This window comes from Cricetulus griseus, chromosome 2 (assembly GCF_003668045.3).
Source record: "Cricetulus griseus strain 17A/GY chromosome 2, alternate assembly CriGri-PICRH-1.0, whole genome shotgun sequence".
NCBI classification, from domain to species: Eukaryota; Metazoa; Chordata; class Mammalia; order Rodentia; family Cricetidae; genus Cricetulus; species Cricetulus griseus.
In genome coordinates this window covers 24,532,885-24,545,463 of record NC_048595.1, presented here as the reverse complement: position 1 = coordinate 24,545,463, position 12,579 = coordinate 24,532,885, and the positions used below count along the sequence as shown (strand labels likewise).

Below are 12,579 nucleotides of genomic sequence, written 5' to 3'. Positions count from 1 at the left end.
GTGTGCCTCAAAATGGTCCCTGCCCTGGGAAGTGTCCATACCAGCCTGAAAATGTACCCAGAACCCCCAGGGTCACCTCCAGTCTTGTCCTGAACGCACCCCTGGGCCAGTTTCTATGGAGGTGAGGCCTGCCCCTTGAGTGCCTTTTTCCCCACAGCGGTGCCCCGAACCAGTGCCACGCAGTGCAGTTCTGTGCCAGAACCCCGCTACGGCAAAAGGCTAGGCAGTGACTTCTCCGTGGGGGCCATCATCCGCTTTGAATGCAACTCAGGCTATGCCCTTCAGGGGTCTTCAGAAATCGAGTGCCTCCCTGTACCTGGGGCATTGGCTCAGTGGAATGTCTCTGCACCAACCTGTGTGGGTAAGTGACATCCAAGACTGGAGACAGGGCAAGGAGAGATGGAGAGAGGAAGAACTGAGGTCAGACTTCTCTCCCCGAGGGACACAGCCAGTCATCAGAGATGTCCTCAAGGCACACATCAGCCCTCTGAGTATCTAAGGACACTGTCCCATTCAGGACTAATAACTCTCTGATCCTGCGGGGCATTGTGAATACAGAAGGGAAAGAGCTGGAGAGGGGTATCTGTGAAGAGAGAGGCAGGTACAAGCTTCTGGAGAATGGTTGTTTGAGGTCAAGTCACCAAAAAGGCTGAGAGCAGGATGTCCCTAAAGGAGAAGCATGGGAAGGAGGCCCAGCAGAGGCTAGGGACCCTACAGGTGGTGAGACTGGAAGGTTTGGGGGCTTGAGAAAAAAACCAGTACAAGGATGAGTTACCACTGACTGGAGACCCTGAGAGAGAGGTGGACCCTGGGGAGCAAGAGGTGGAGGGGGGCAGTCACAGGCAGTTGAAGAAGAGGTCAGCACATGGAAGTAGCCCAGAAGAGGTCAGAGATCCTGAGGAAAGTGGGGCTGAAAGTCATAGGAGAAGCTGGCTCAGGAGAGGCCCCTAGCCCTAAGGGAAGCACATGGAGAGACTCCTACAGAGGCACCACAAAGATGAACTGAGGAGCCTGACCAGCCCCATGTCTCTTCCCAGTGCCCTGTGGTGGCAACCTCACTGAACGCAGGGGCACCATCCTGTCCCCTGGCTTCCCAGAGCCCTACCTCAACAGCCTCAACTGTGTGTGGAAGATCATGGTCCCGGAAGGCGCTGGTATCCAGGTAGGAGCAAGCAGGTTCCTCGGTTAAGTGGCTGCCCACAGATTCTGGCTGTTACCAGACCCTGAAACAGGCTGAGGCAGAAGGAGAAATAACATCTCTGTCCTTGTCCTTGTGGCTTTGGTGGCATCATGCAGATGTGGAGATATGGCTTCCAAACAAGAGATCACAGCAACTCTGGGGGAAGATGGAGGGAGCTAATGGAGGGAGGATGGAAGGTGAAAACTAGCTCCAGCCAGGAAAAGAAAATGGGCTTACAACTGGAATATTAATTTGGAAGGTTCTTGGGAAACTTTCAAATGGTTTGAGGTGTTCCTCTAAGACCATTCAGGGAAAAAAGGTGGCCTTGCTGATGAACGGGAAAGAGTATATCACCAAACACAAATGAGGTAGGGAGAACAACTGGAGATACTGGGGATACTGGAATGTGTAATATGTGCCCAGAGTAAAAGCAACACAGGAAGAGGCATAGGAGAGGATCCAGAGCCTGCCAGGCCAATGGAGTAATCAGGACCAGAGCTGGGCACACCCAGTGGGAGAAGAAACCCAAAGAATATTCCAAATGTGAGAAGAGGCCAGAGAGGTGGCTCAGTTGGTAGAGTTCTTTTCTGACATGCACAAAGCCCTGGGTTCCATCCTCAGCACCACACAAACCAGGTGTGCTGTGCATGTATATTATCTCAACTCCCAGGAAAGCAGAGGCAGGAGGATTAAAAGTTCAAAGCCATCCTCAGCTACATAGTGACTCAGGGTTAGCCTGAGATACATGAGACCCTGTCTCCAAAACTTAAAAAGGCAGGGGAGAAAGCCTGTTGGACTGAAGCATCTCCACTTTCTGAAATATCACTAAGTGTCCTTCTGTCCTATCACATCTTTCATGCCTGTCTTCCCACCAGACAATGAGCTCCTGCGGTAGGTATGGACCACATCTTACTTTTATGGGAAGGAGCCAGCACAGTGTTGGGCCCAGAGGGAGTGTTTAATAAATTGAATTACCCATGGAAGAGAAGGGAGAGAGGCACTTGAGCTGGGTGATCAACAACTCAATCCTTCTGTCTTTCCAGATTCAAGTTATCAGTTTTGTCACAGAGCAGAACTGGGACTCCCTAGAAGTGTTTGATGGAGCAGATAACACTGTAACCATGCTGGGGAGTTTCTCGGGTAAGATGTGGCCTCCAGGGCTTCCATTTGGAGGGTTTCAGTAGACATCATCATCATCATTGTCATCATCGTCATCATTGTCACTACCATCACCACCATCATCACTACCATCACCATCACCATCATCATCACCATCATCATCATCATCACCATCATCATAACTACCATCACCATCATCATCACCATCATCATCACCATCACCATCATCATCATTATCATCATCACTACCATCACCATCATCATCATCATCATCACCACCATCATCATCACCATCATCATCACTACCATCACCATCACCATCATCATCATCACCATCATCATCACCATCATCATCATCACCATCATCATCACCACCATCATCATCATCATCACCATCATCATTGCCATTACCACCATCATCACCATTGACTGTGGTTTAGTATACTAACAGTGATCTACAACCATCACTTCCAAATAACCCCAGAGGATTTCTGTAGCCCTAAAAGGGTACCAAGTACCAACTGCACTCATTTTCCACCCACCTACTTGCCCCTAGCCTCTGCCAACCAGTCATCTTCCAATCCCCGTGGACTTGCCCTTGTCCAAGCTGTTCATACGAGCGAAATCTTACACCATGTAGCTTTCTGTCTGGATTCAACATGTTTTCAGGGTTCACCCTGTGTCAATTTGAGTTGGCACAGTGCTGTGTGGGTAGGCCATTTCTTCATAAACCAGTCACCCAGTGATGTCTGCGTCACTTTCATCATTGTGCTGCTGTGACTAATGCTGGCATGAACATTCACACGCAAGCTCTGGCATCCCATATGTTGCCCATCCTCAAGAGCATATATCCAGAAATGGAATCTGTAGGGGAAGCTGTAGCCAGCCCCTAAGAAGGCGTGGCTACAGCTTCAGATATAGTGGGAAATTACCAATACGGAGTCAGGTAGAAATATAAGGGTATTTAATAGGGAAAAGCCTTACTTACAGAGCAACCTAGCCAGCCGGCGTGGTAGAGGTCTGTACAGCAAGAAGCAAAGAGAAACCGAAACCGAAAACGCAGTCCCACTACGTCACGTCACTCTGACCACGCCCTCACAAGCCTGGTCAGGCACACCTGTAGCCAGCCCCTAAGAAGGCGTGGTTACAGCTTCCCCTACAGGAATCACCTTCGCTCCTTGTTTTTAAAGAAACAGGCAAACTTTTTCCCAAAGTAGACTCCCCACTGCCCATTCAGTGGTACACTTGTTCCAGAACACAGTATATGGTTTTTCCCAATGGCCATGGAAGTTACCTGAAGCAGCTAGGTCCAGAGATCATGATGCTAAGATAGAAAATGATCCACGCACATCTAGATAAACTGTCTGCCCAGATGAATTGACCAGATAATTGTACATGTTGGAATCATCTTGAAGATGATTGAGTAGGGACCAGACTCACAGCCCTCTCACCACCATCACCTCCTGGCAGCATAGATCTATGGCATTGCTCATCCAATGGCTTCCCTTCCCTGGCTCATTAACTACCTGGCATTTGTCATTTAGTTAAGTTTGATAATGGGGGGTGGCATTTGGGGGACCTGGGAGTAGAATGTCAGCAGGTAGTAGAAGCAGAGGAATGAGGTAGAGCTTGGCATATGGAGGGTATACCTGATAACCCTTGGTGTTCTTACCCAGGAACAACAGTGCCTGCCCTCCTGAACAGCACCTCCAACCAGCTCTACCTCCACTTCTACTCTGACATCAGTGTGTCTGCTGCTGGCTTCCACTTGGAATACAAAAGTGAGAAACCAGGGTTATAGCCGTGTGTGGATTTCTGGGTGGGAACAAATGGTGACTGGATCCCCACCCTTAGTGGGGTCTATTTTGGGCTGTACCCACTCCTTCCCATTTAAGCCTTCCACTGACCAGAGGAAGATACTAAGGATTAGAGAAGGTCTGAAACCCTCTCAAGCTTGCATACTCAACCACAGGATAAAGCCAGGACCCACTGAAGCATTGCCTCACTATATATACCCTAGAGCCTGGGCAGAAAGTGCTTCAGCCTTGGCACCAGTATATAATCTGGGATATGAGAAAATGGAGGCTCTCTCTCCTCTGGTTCTGCAAACTGGCTTCTGATGCCCATTTGGATAATACAGTTATCTTCAAAGTCCTTTCTCTCACTCAAAGTCTCACTTACCATCTACAAGCTCCCCTCTAGTTACTGCTAAAATCCCTGAACAGCAAGAACTATAACTGTGCCTTTGGGGACATGTAGAGGTTTCTGGAGAGATGGCTTTCTTCCTGGGACGGCTGGCCCTGCTCACATCTCACATTAGGTACAGGGAGGAACCAGTGGGTGCCAGCAAATCACCACTGAGTGTTCCCCCATACATCAGGGTTTTGCTCTGATGGGTTTTGCTAGGATGTTTGATAGACACTGTCTTCTGAGGGCAGAGAAATCAGGTACAAGAGGAACACGGGAGGGTTCAGGCAGAAAGCCCTTGGGAGTCTGTAGCTAGGATGTCCTGATGCCAGGCTCAGTAATGAGCAAAACACCCCAAATCCCTGAAATGTCACCCCCTGTCCCTTATTTGATCTGATGAACCTCCATACTATACATTCTAACTTCCTCTGTATGCCGGGGTGAAAAGGAGGCCCATGAAGGTACAAGCCTTGGACCCCAAGAAGCCATCAGTACCCTCAGCCTCTGTCACCTAACCTGCCAGTCTTGTCCACCTTCCTCTCCTCTCTCCCTGTCTCTGTCTTATCTAGCTGTGGGCCTGAGCAGTTGTCCTGAACCAGCTGTACCCAGTAACGGGGTGAAGACAGGAGAGCGCTACTTGGTGAATGACGTGGTCTCTTTCCAGTGTGAGCCAGGATATGCCCTTCAGGTACCTCCCCCCAACCAAAAGCCCAGGGCAGGGAGCAGGCTTCCCCGAGTTCATTGCCCAGTCCCAGCAGAGCTATATCCATGAAGGACGGATGTAGCCTCCATAGCCCCTGGAGACAGTTATCCACTCCAGGAATTATTCTCACAAAAAACAAACTTTGTTGATGGTAAGGAACCTGGACAATCCAGCCTGGAATGTGTTCCTGCAAAGTCGGCTTTGACTGGGCTTTGAGAAAATTTAATTTCCCTTTGAGGGCCATGAGGGAATTTAGTAATTAGAGGAAACTCACAAGGAAACCTCCTGTAATGAGAATTCTTAGTAATGGCTGTTAGTAAGTGGTCTCTCCCTCCCCCAAATCTCTCTCCTTCTGTCTTACCTCAAATCCCAAGGTGATCTCATATGTCTGAATGTCTTGTCTCTTGATGTGAGGCCTAGAGCAAGCCCCTGTTCTGGGTTATGTGTATAATTGTGCCCCTGGGGACCACTAGCCCACTGCTGTTCTGATTCCTCTAGGGCCATGCCCACATCTCCTGCATGCCTGGAACTGTGCGTCGATGGAACTACCCTCCTCCGCTCTGCATTGGTAAGAGAACCAGACTTTGAAATCCACTAAAGTCCAGATCCCTAAGGGGTCAGAGCTCTCTGCTTTATTGCTGAATTCAAGTTCAAGCCAAAAGAAATTCCAATGTTCTGGATTTGTTCCAAGTCAGTAGTTTCTGAAAGACATTTATTTTTTGCAATTTCTAGCTCTCATTCAAAGTTTTCATGACTTCTGGAAGGTTCTACCCACCAACTAAAAAATCACAAGAAGGTTGCCCACTTGAGAACATCATGAGGGGCCGCTGTGAATCCACATAACCAGCCAGACCCCAGAAGGCATTTTAGGCACGTTGGGCTTATTCATGACTTTACCCAAGTACAGACTGACAAACCTTGCTTGTAATGTCATGGGTTGCACATAAAATAAAGACTTAGAATGGTTTCACTCTTAGCCCATGCTAGGCAATGTTAGGGGAATGGACAGAAACAAGGATAGACAGGGGTGTTTCAGAGAACTTGGTCATGGCCAAGAAAGCAAGAAACAAACAGTAATTGGGTGTCTACTAAGTGCCAGACTCCAAGCAATGTGTTTCCTGTTGTAACCCTCTGGTGGGGATTCATAAGCTGTGTGTGTGTGTGTGTGTGTGTGTGTGTGTGTGTGTGTGTGTGTGTGTGTCTCTCTCTCTCTCTCTCTCTCTCTCTCTCTCTCTCTCTCTGTGTGTGTGTGTGTGTGTGTGTGTGTGTGTTGTATGCACTTGGTGCTGGGTGGGGGTGTGCCTATACACGTCTTCTTCAATCACTCTCCACATTTTTTTGAGACAGGGTCTCTCTGTGGTAATTTAAAAAAATGATACATGGGGTAGGGATGAAGTAGGATAATTTTATTGGGGAGAAATCACTTACATGAGAAACCAATAACCCAGGGTCAGCGCTCTGAGCATCCAATCTCAGCTGCCCTCTGAGACCTGACTAGAACCCAGAGAGAGAGAACCTGCCTTCCCCTCAGACCTAAATCCCACCTCACCTACGCTCCTGTGACCAGTGCCACCGGTACCTAGAAGATCTCTCACTACATCTCTCCCTAAACCCGAGCTCACCTGTTGAGCTAGGTTGGCTAGCCCATGAGCTCTAAGAGCCCTCCTCTCCCTGCCCCTCAGCACACAGATTACGGGTGTTATCATTGTACTTGGCTTTTGTGTGGATACTGGACATCCAAACTCAGGCCCTCACACTTACACGGCAAGCACTCTACCAAGTGAGTCATCTTCCCCAGCTCAGAAATCTGGCTTCAAAGGTCAAAGAGAAGTGAGAAATGGAATGTGATTGTGCTTCAATGCTGGACTGATATAAAGCACCCCCTTGCCCCCCAGAAATAAGTGGCTCAAGGGAATGTCACATTGGCATGACAGCCTTGACTTCTGTGCTTTCCCTCACATATAAAACAGGCTGGCCTAGGCATCGTACGCACTACAGAGGCTAAGCCATGGAAACCGTGTCAGGATCAGCTCCGCCCCTCATGCAGTTGGTTGCATGCATCCGTTCTCCTACAGCAAGTGAAGCAAAGCAAGTGAAACACACCCTTCCCCATGTCCCCTCATAGCAGCTCCCTGAGGGTGCTGTTCTTAGCGCCATTTTGCTGCTTTGGAAATTGGTCTGGGGAGGAGGGGGTACATTTCACCCGCAGTCCCTCAGGAAGTGAAGTAGGAGCTGTGACGTAAATAGTGGTCCTATTCTTTCCCAGTGTGTGTCCTGGTCATTGTCTGCCCAGCAAGTGCCTGTCTGGACCCTGGCGTTTCCTTCCCTGAACTCCTTTCCCTGGGCCTCCAAGGCTGACTGATTAGTCCCTTCTGCTCACAGTCTTTCCTCAGAGAACGCTAAACCTAAAATCATTTTCAGCTGAGCAGCTGCTGAGGTGCCCCAGCAACCTGAAATCAGGTGTCTCCAGACACACCCTCACAGCTGAGTGGTCCTGGTGAGCCTTGACGGGGCCACTCTGCCCCACAGAAGATAGATTTGGAAAGAGTCTGGTACCGTTGCAAGCACGGTGTGCGTGCGTGCGTGCGTGCGTGCGTGCGTGTGTGTGTGTGTGTGCGTGCGTGTGTGTGTGTGTGTGTGTGTAATGTCATGGGTTGCACATAAAATAAGGACTTGGAATGGTTTCACTCTTAGCTCATGCTAGGCAATGTTGAGGGAATGAACAGAAACAAGCAATGAGGACAGGATGTGTGCCAGGCCCTTCTCTTTCTTGGTCCTTTGTCTGCTGTGGTGAAGACTGAATTGGAGAGGAAGGAAAGAAGGTTGGGCTGTCATATAAGGAATGGAAGAGTCAGACCTCTCTTGGAGCAGAGCTTTGTCACTCCCTGCATGTCCTTGACGAGGTCATTAACATATGAAGGGCATGGTCAAGCCTGGCATTCCTGGGCACCTTATTCTGTGCTTCAGTCCTGAATTTACATGCTCAGTTTACTTGTGTGTACAGATGTTCAGAGAGACCTTTTGGATTCTCAAGGGTTTTGTGACTCAGGAAATGTTTAAAACTGTGGCTCTGAACATTCGATAGCCCCGCCCTCTCCTTGATGACTTAACCCAACTGCTCTCATTGTCACAGCACAATGTGGGGGAGAAGTGGAAGAGATGGAGGGGGTGATCCTGAGCCCTGGTTTCCCAGGCAACTACCCCAGTAACATGGACTGTTCCTGGAAGATTGCACTGCCCGTGGGATTTGGTGAGTCTGCAGCCCTAAAGGAGACAGGGGCTTGGAGCCCAGGCCTAGATTAAACCAGCTATCTGCCCTATCCCAGTGAAACTCAGCTCCAGAACTGTCCTTCCCTAGGGCTCATCTGGTGCTGTCTTGTACAGTCTTGGAGAATGGCAGAAATTAAAGTTACTGTAAGGGGAAGAAACTTTAAGGGTTACCATGATTTGAGTCCCCAACTAAACCCAGGGGTACAGAATAAGAAACTCAACTTGAATTGTAGCTAAGAGTATAGCTCAGGGCTAGAGAGCTTGCACAAGGCACAAGGTTCCATCTCCAGGACCATTTTTAAAAAAGAAAAGAAATTACCTGGAATAAGAGAAAAGGAAATCCATTTTACTGAGACTAGACCTCAAGTTGTGCTTTTAACTCCCCATCCCATTTATCATCCTAATTAAATTGAGCCAAGGTCAATATGAAATTGAGTTGGCATTCTTCATAGACACATTCTAGCTGGCCTGGAGATGGGGAGAGGGGAGATGGGCTATGCCAGATGTGGGGGTTGTTGGCTATGAAAGATGTTAGTCTAGGTACAAATTTTAATTGCTGGCAATTCATGTAGTGTGTACTGGAAATATAGTTTAACCCTGGTTATCTTTGCCAAAGAGATGGAGGCTTTGTGCCGACAGAAACTGAAGGTTGTCCATGGGGGTCCTATTGCCCAATTCTGCTCTGCCCCTAGGAAAAGAACTCTCCCCGGGGATTCCTCTTTCTTATACATTTGTATTAGCATAATTAGTTCTACAAAGTAATGGGTTTCACTCTGACACATAAAACACTTTGATGATAACCACTATGCCCCATTTGGTGCTGCCCCTCCATCTCTCCCCTCTTCCCATGAGAAATATTTCTACACAGGCCTGGAACCTCTCAATCTGCTAGCCTCAGTGCGAGGAGTGCTCATTTGATCATATTTTAATAGCTCCCAAGTATGTCTTCTGATAAGAAACAGCTGTGGTCTGCCTAGCCTTTACATCAGGATGGAGGGGAGGAGGGCAGTGGGGTGACCCTCGAAGGCTAGAGTCTAGTGTCTAGTACCATCTCCTGAAGGAAACTGGAGAAAGTGGAGACAACTTTGGCACCCTTGGTGGAGTCCAGATTTGAGCAAAGAGGATCAGGGTCCCTATTGCTGTCTTCAAACCTGGGACTGAAGATCCTCTAAGGCAAAGGTCAGGGGCAGGTATCACACAGGCAAACAGGGCTTTAAATGGAGTAGCTGCCCCCATGAGTCATCCTTGTATTCAGCCTCCAAAGCACTCTGTCTCTAATGGGCCTGCTGCAGGTCCAGTGTCTTAGCAGGATCCCTTGCTTTCCAATGGGCTCCAGCACTGTTTCTCATCTAGAACACCAGGGGTTCTTCTTTAAGAAAGAGCCTCTGCAGTAACAAGCCTCTGCCTCAAGGTGGCGAGCACAGCACCCTTCTTTCCACACAACTCAAAGAACCCAGGGTTGGGCACACAGATTGCAGTTCTCCAACATGGCAGACTGCACAGGCAAGCAAGGCACAGCTCTACAGACAATGGCTCAGAGAAAAACAGCCTGAGATGTGGAAGTAATCTATGCTCATAGGAGGTGGATGGTGCATACGGCGGAACTGTGTTACACGTTAAGGTGGATGAACAGGACAGGAAATGAAGGTCTTCACTCTTAACATAGGAAGGGGCACAAACAGTTGTACATGTCTGTTCATCCTATCTAATTAGCAAATACAGACGAGCACATTTTAAAATCAGAATATGTGACCTCATCACAAAGAGATCTTTAGTAACAACAGGTTGGTGCTCATGAACACGAGGAAGGACCATCCCACCTTGTTCATCCCGGGCCAATGTGCTCATCCAGTATTAGCAAACAAATGTGTATTCTTCCAGGCTCTCAAAATACAAAAATTGCAGGCAATGTCTACATTTTTCTGTTTCCAGTGTCTATTTTTCCCAGTGTCTATTTTCCTAGCTAACAATGTAATGTGTGGACATTTGTTACACATGGTGAATAGGTTTCTATGGGGAACATTTTCCTATAGTAATTCGATTTTGAAAAACCTTGTCTGTAGACAAATATCCATGTTGCTGTTCCAACCTCAGTTCTCTGTGGCTTATATAAATATGTACCTCAGGGGCTTAATTAAATCCATGTCACCTGACAGGTGGCTAAGAGATCTTGATTAACCCACCAGGGTCCCAAAGTGTAAGCTTCATTTGGCTTCTCAGTGGATCAGATGGGACAATATACACTTCCAAGCCATGTCCTTCTGAGTCACCTAAAGATTCTAGAAAACACCAGCAAGAAAGGTCATGTGTGCCCTTTGATTCAATGGGGATAATTATTTGTTAGCTGAACATTTATTATAGAAAAAACTATCTTTATATTGATATTAGACATGATTCAAGTGGAATCAAATGTTGATCCCAGAAGTTGGCTTCTCGTTAAATCAAACAGACTTGGGGTAGAACTCAGAAATAACTGGTACCTTTGTTTCTGAATGAAAAGTCTGTTGACTTTCTGAGCCTTCCTGATGACCAGAGGAGGGACCAGATAGGCAAAGCTCAGAGTGTGCCCTGGGAGACCTTCCTGGGTTGGGGCTTTGGTGGGGGGGGGAGTCTGGACCCTGTAGGAGACACTGCCAGAAGAGGGCTGTGCGGCTTTGGACACTATCTGCCTCTGTCCTTCTCCTAGGTGCTCACATTCAGTTTTTGAACTTCTCCACGGAACCTAACCACGACTTCTTAGAAATCCGGAGTGGTCCCTCTGAGACCAGCCGCATGATGGGAAGGTTCAGCGGTAGCGAGGTGCCGGGCTCCCTGCTCTCCACATCGCACGACACCATTGTGTACTTCCACAGTGACCACTCCCAGAATCGGCCAGGTTTCAAGCTGGAGTACCAGGGTAAGGATGGAAGTGTCACAGTGACACCACTGTCAACCCCGTGTCTGGTCCACAGCCACGGTCTCTGCATCCTTACGCTTGGGAAGAAATGCCAGAAGGGCTGGTAAATAAGTAGCGACATCGTGGACTGTGCTATGGCGGTTCCTCAAATTCCCCCTTCTTGTAGTGACACCAGCGCCATCAGATCACCATCTACCCTACAGCCAGCCATTCAGGTTTATGTGAAATGGGCAGAGGTCATCTCTCTAAATGAGGTCACTTCCTGATGTTCTGGTCACTCAAATGTGTGACTATGTAGAGACAGTTCAGCCTGTGATCTCTCGGACACTTGTGTTTCATAGATGTAAGAGTTGACAACACCCCTGTTGGGTCACGGTTGGCTGCTGCAGGGACAGCCCACACCTTCACAGGCACAGCTCACACGATGAGCCCATACAATAGAATGACTGCTCCTGCATGCTCCCAGGGTGGCAAGCCCACTTGTCTTTGTAAAGGTGGCTTACTCAGACCCACCACTGGCTCCTGGATCCCCACAAGAGACCTAACCACTCCCACCCACACAACTGCCACCCCTGTTTCAGAGAATATCCTCCTAGCTCTCCCAGAGAAGGGCTCTTGCTGAGCCTGCCCCACCTGAGTTCCCCAGCTGTCCCTCTGAGGCGTCAAGGACAACATAATGGATCTGTCTTTCTTCTGTGATCAGGACCTGCCTCACGCTCCCTTGAGTCACAAGTTCACCTGTGTACCACTCAGCATGGGGCCACCTGCTCCTTCTCTGACTAGAGCTCAACTTCCATTAAGGTTTCTTGCTGTGATGGTCCCCATCTCTCAGCCTGGGGAGTCTCTAGTGCCAGAGGCCCAGCTGCTTCCACTGAGGCCTCTAATTTGTGATAGATGCAGATGATTCTTTCTGCCCAGTGACCCACATGCTCCACAGTTGTTCAGTATAAACAGGCTCTGAGCTCTGAGGCCTCCCCACTGCCCCCTCCCATGCTTCCTCTCTAAAGAAAATGGGCTTCAGGTCTCCAGTTTTGTGGAAGAGCCATCTGTCCCCAATGTGGCTATTTCCGTGGAGCCCAGTTCTCTTTGTTTCCTTAGCTTTTCTTGGAACAATCTAGATATTTCTCCTTAAAATTCCCCCAACCGGCAGTCCCACGTCCCTAGACACCTGCTTCCTCTGTCTTTCCATAGGCAGACATTTCCATAGAATATTTAGTGGTAGCT

The 12,579-nt window shown here is 48.6% G+C and overlaps 1 protein-coding gene across 1 annotated transcript in view; it reads left to right on the top strand.

The window, feature by feature from the left end:
• The window catches only part of Csmd2 (CUB and Sushi multiple domains 2), a 552,860-nt gene that overhangs the window by 469,226 nt on the left and 71,055 nt on the right, over nt 1-12,579 (top strand). The window contains exons 34-41 of the mRNA XM_035438911.1: nt 158-361; nt 1,038-1,162; nt 2,224-2,320; nt 3,976-4,080; nt 5,056-5,174; nt 5,688-5,757; nt 8,323-8,439; nt 11,146-11,355. Coding sequence (XP_035294802.1) covers nt 158-361; nt 1,038-1,162; nt 2,224-2,320; nt 3,976-4,080; nt 5,056-5,174; nt 5,688-5,757; nt 8,323-8,439; nt 11,146-11,355 — 1,047 coding nt within the window. The remainder of the gene's footprint in view (nt 1-157; nt 362-1,037; nt 1,163-2,223; nt 2,321-3,975; nt 4,081-5,055; nt 5,175-5,687; nt 5,758-8,322; nt 8,440-11,145; nt 11,356-12,579) is intronic.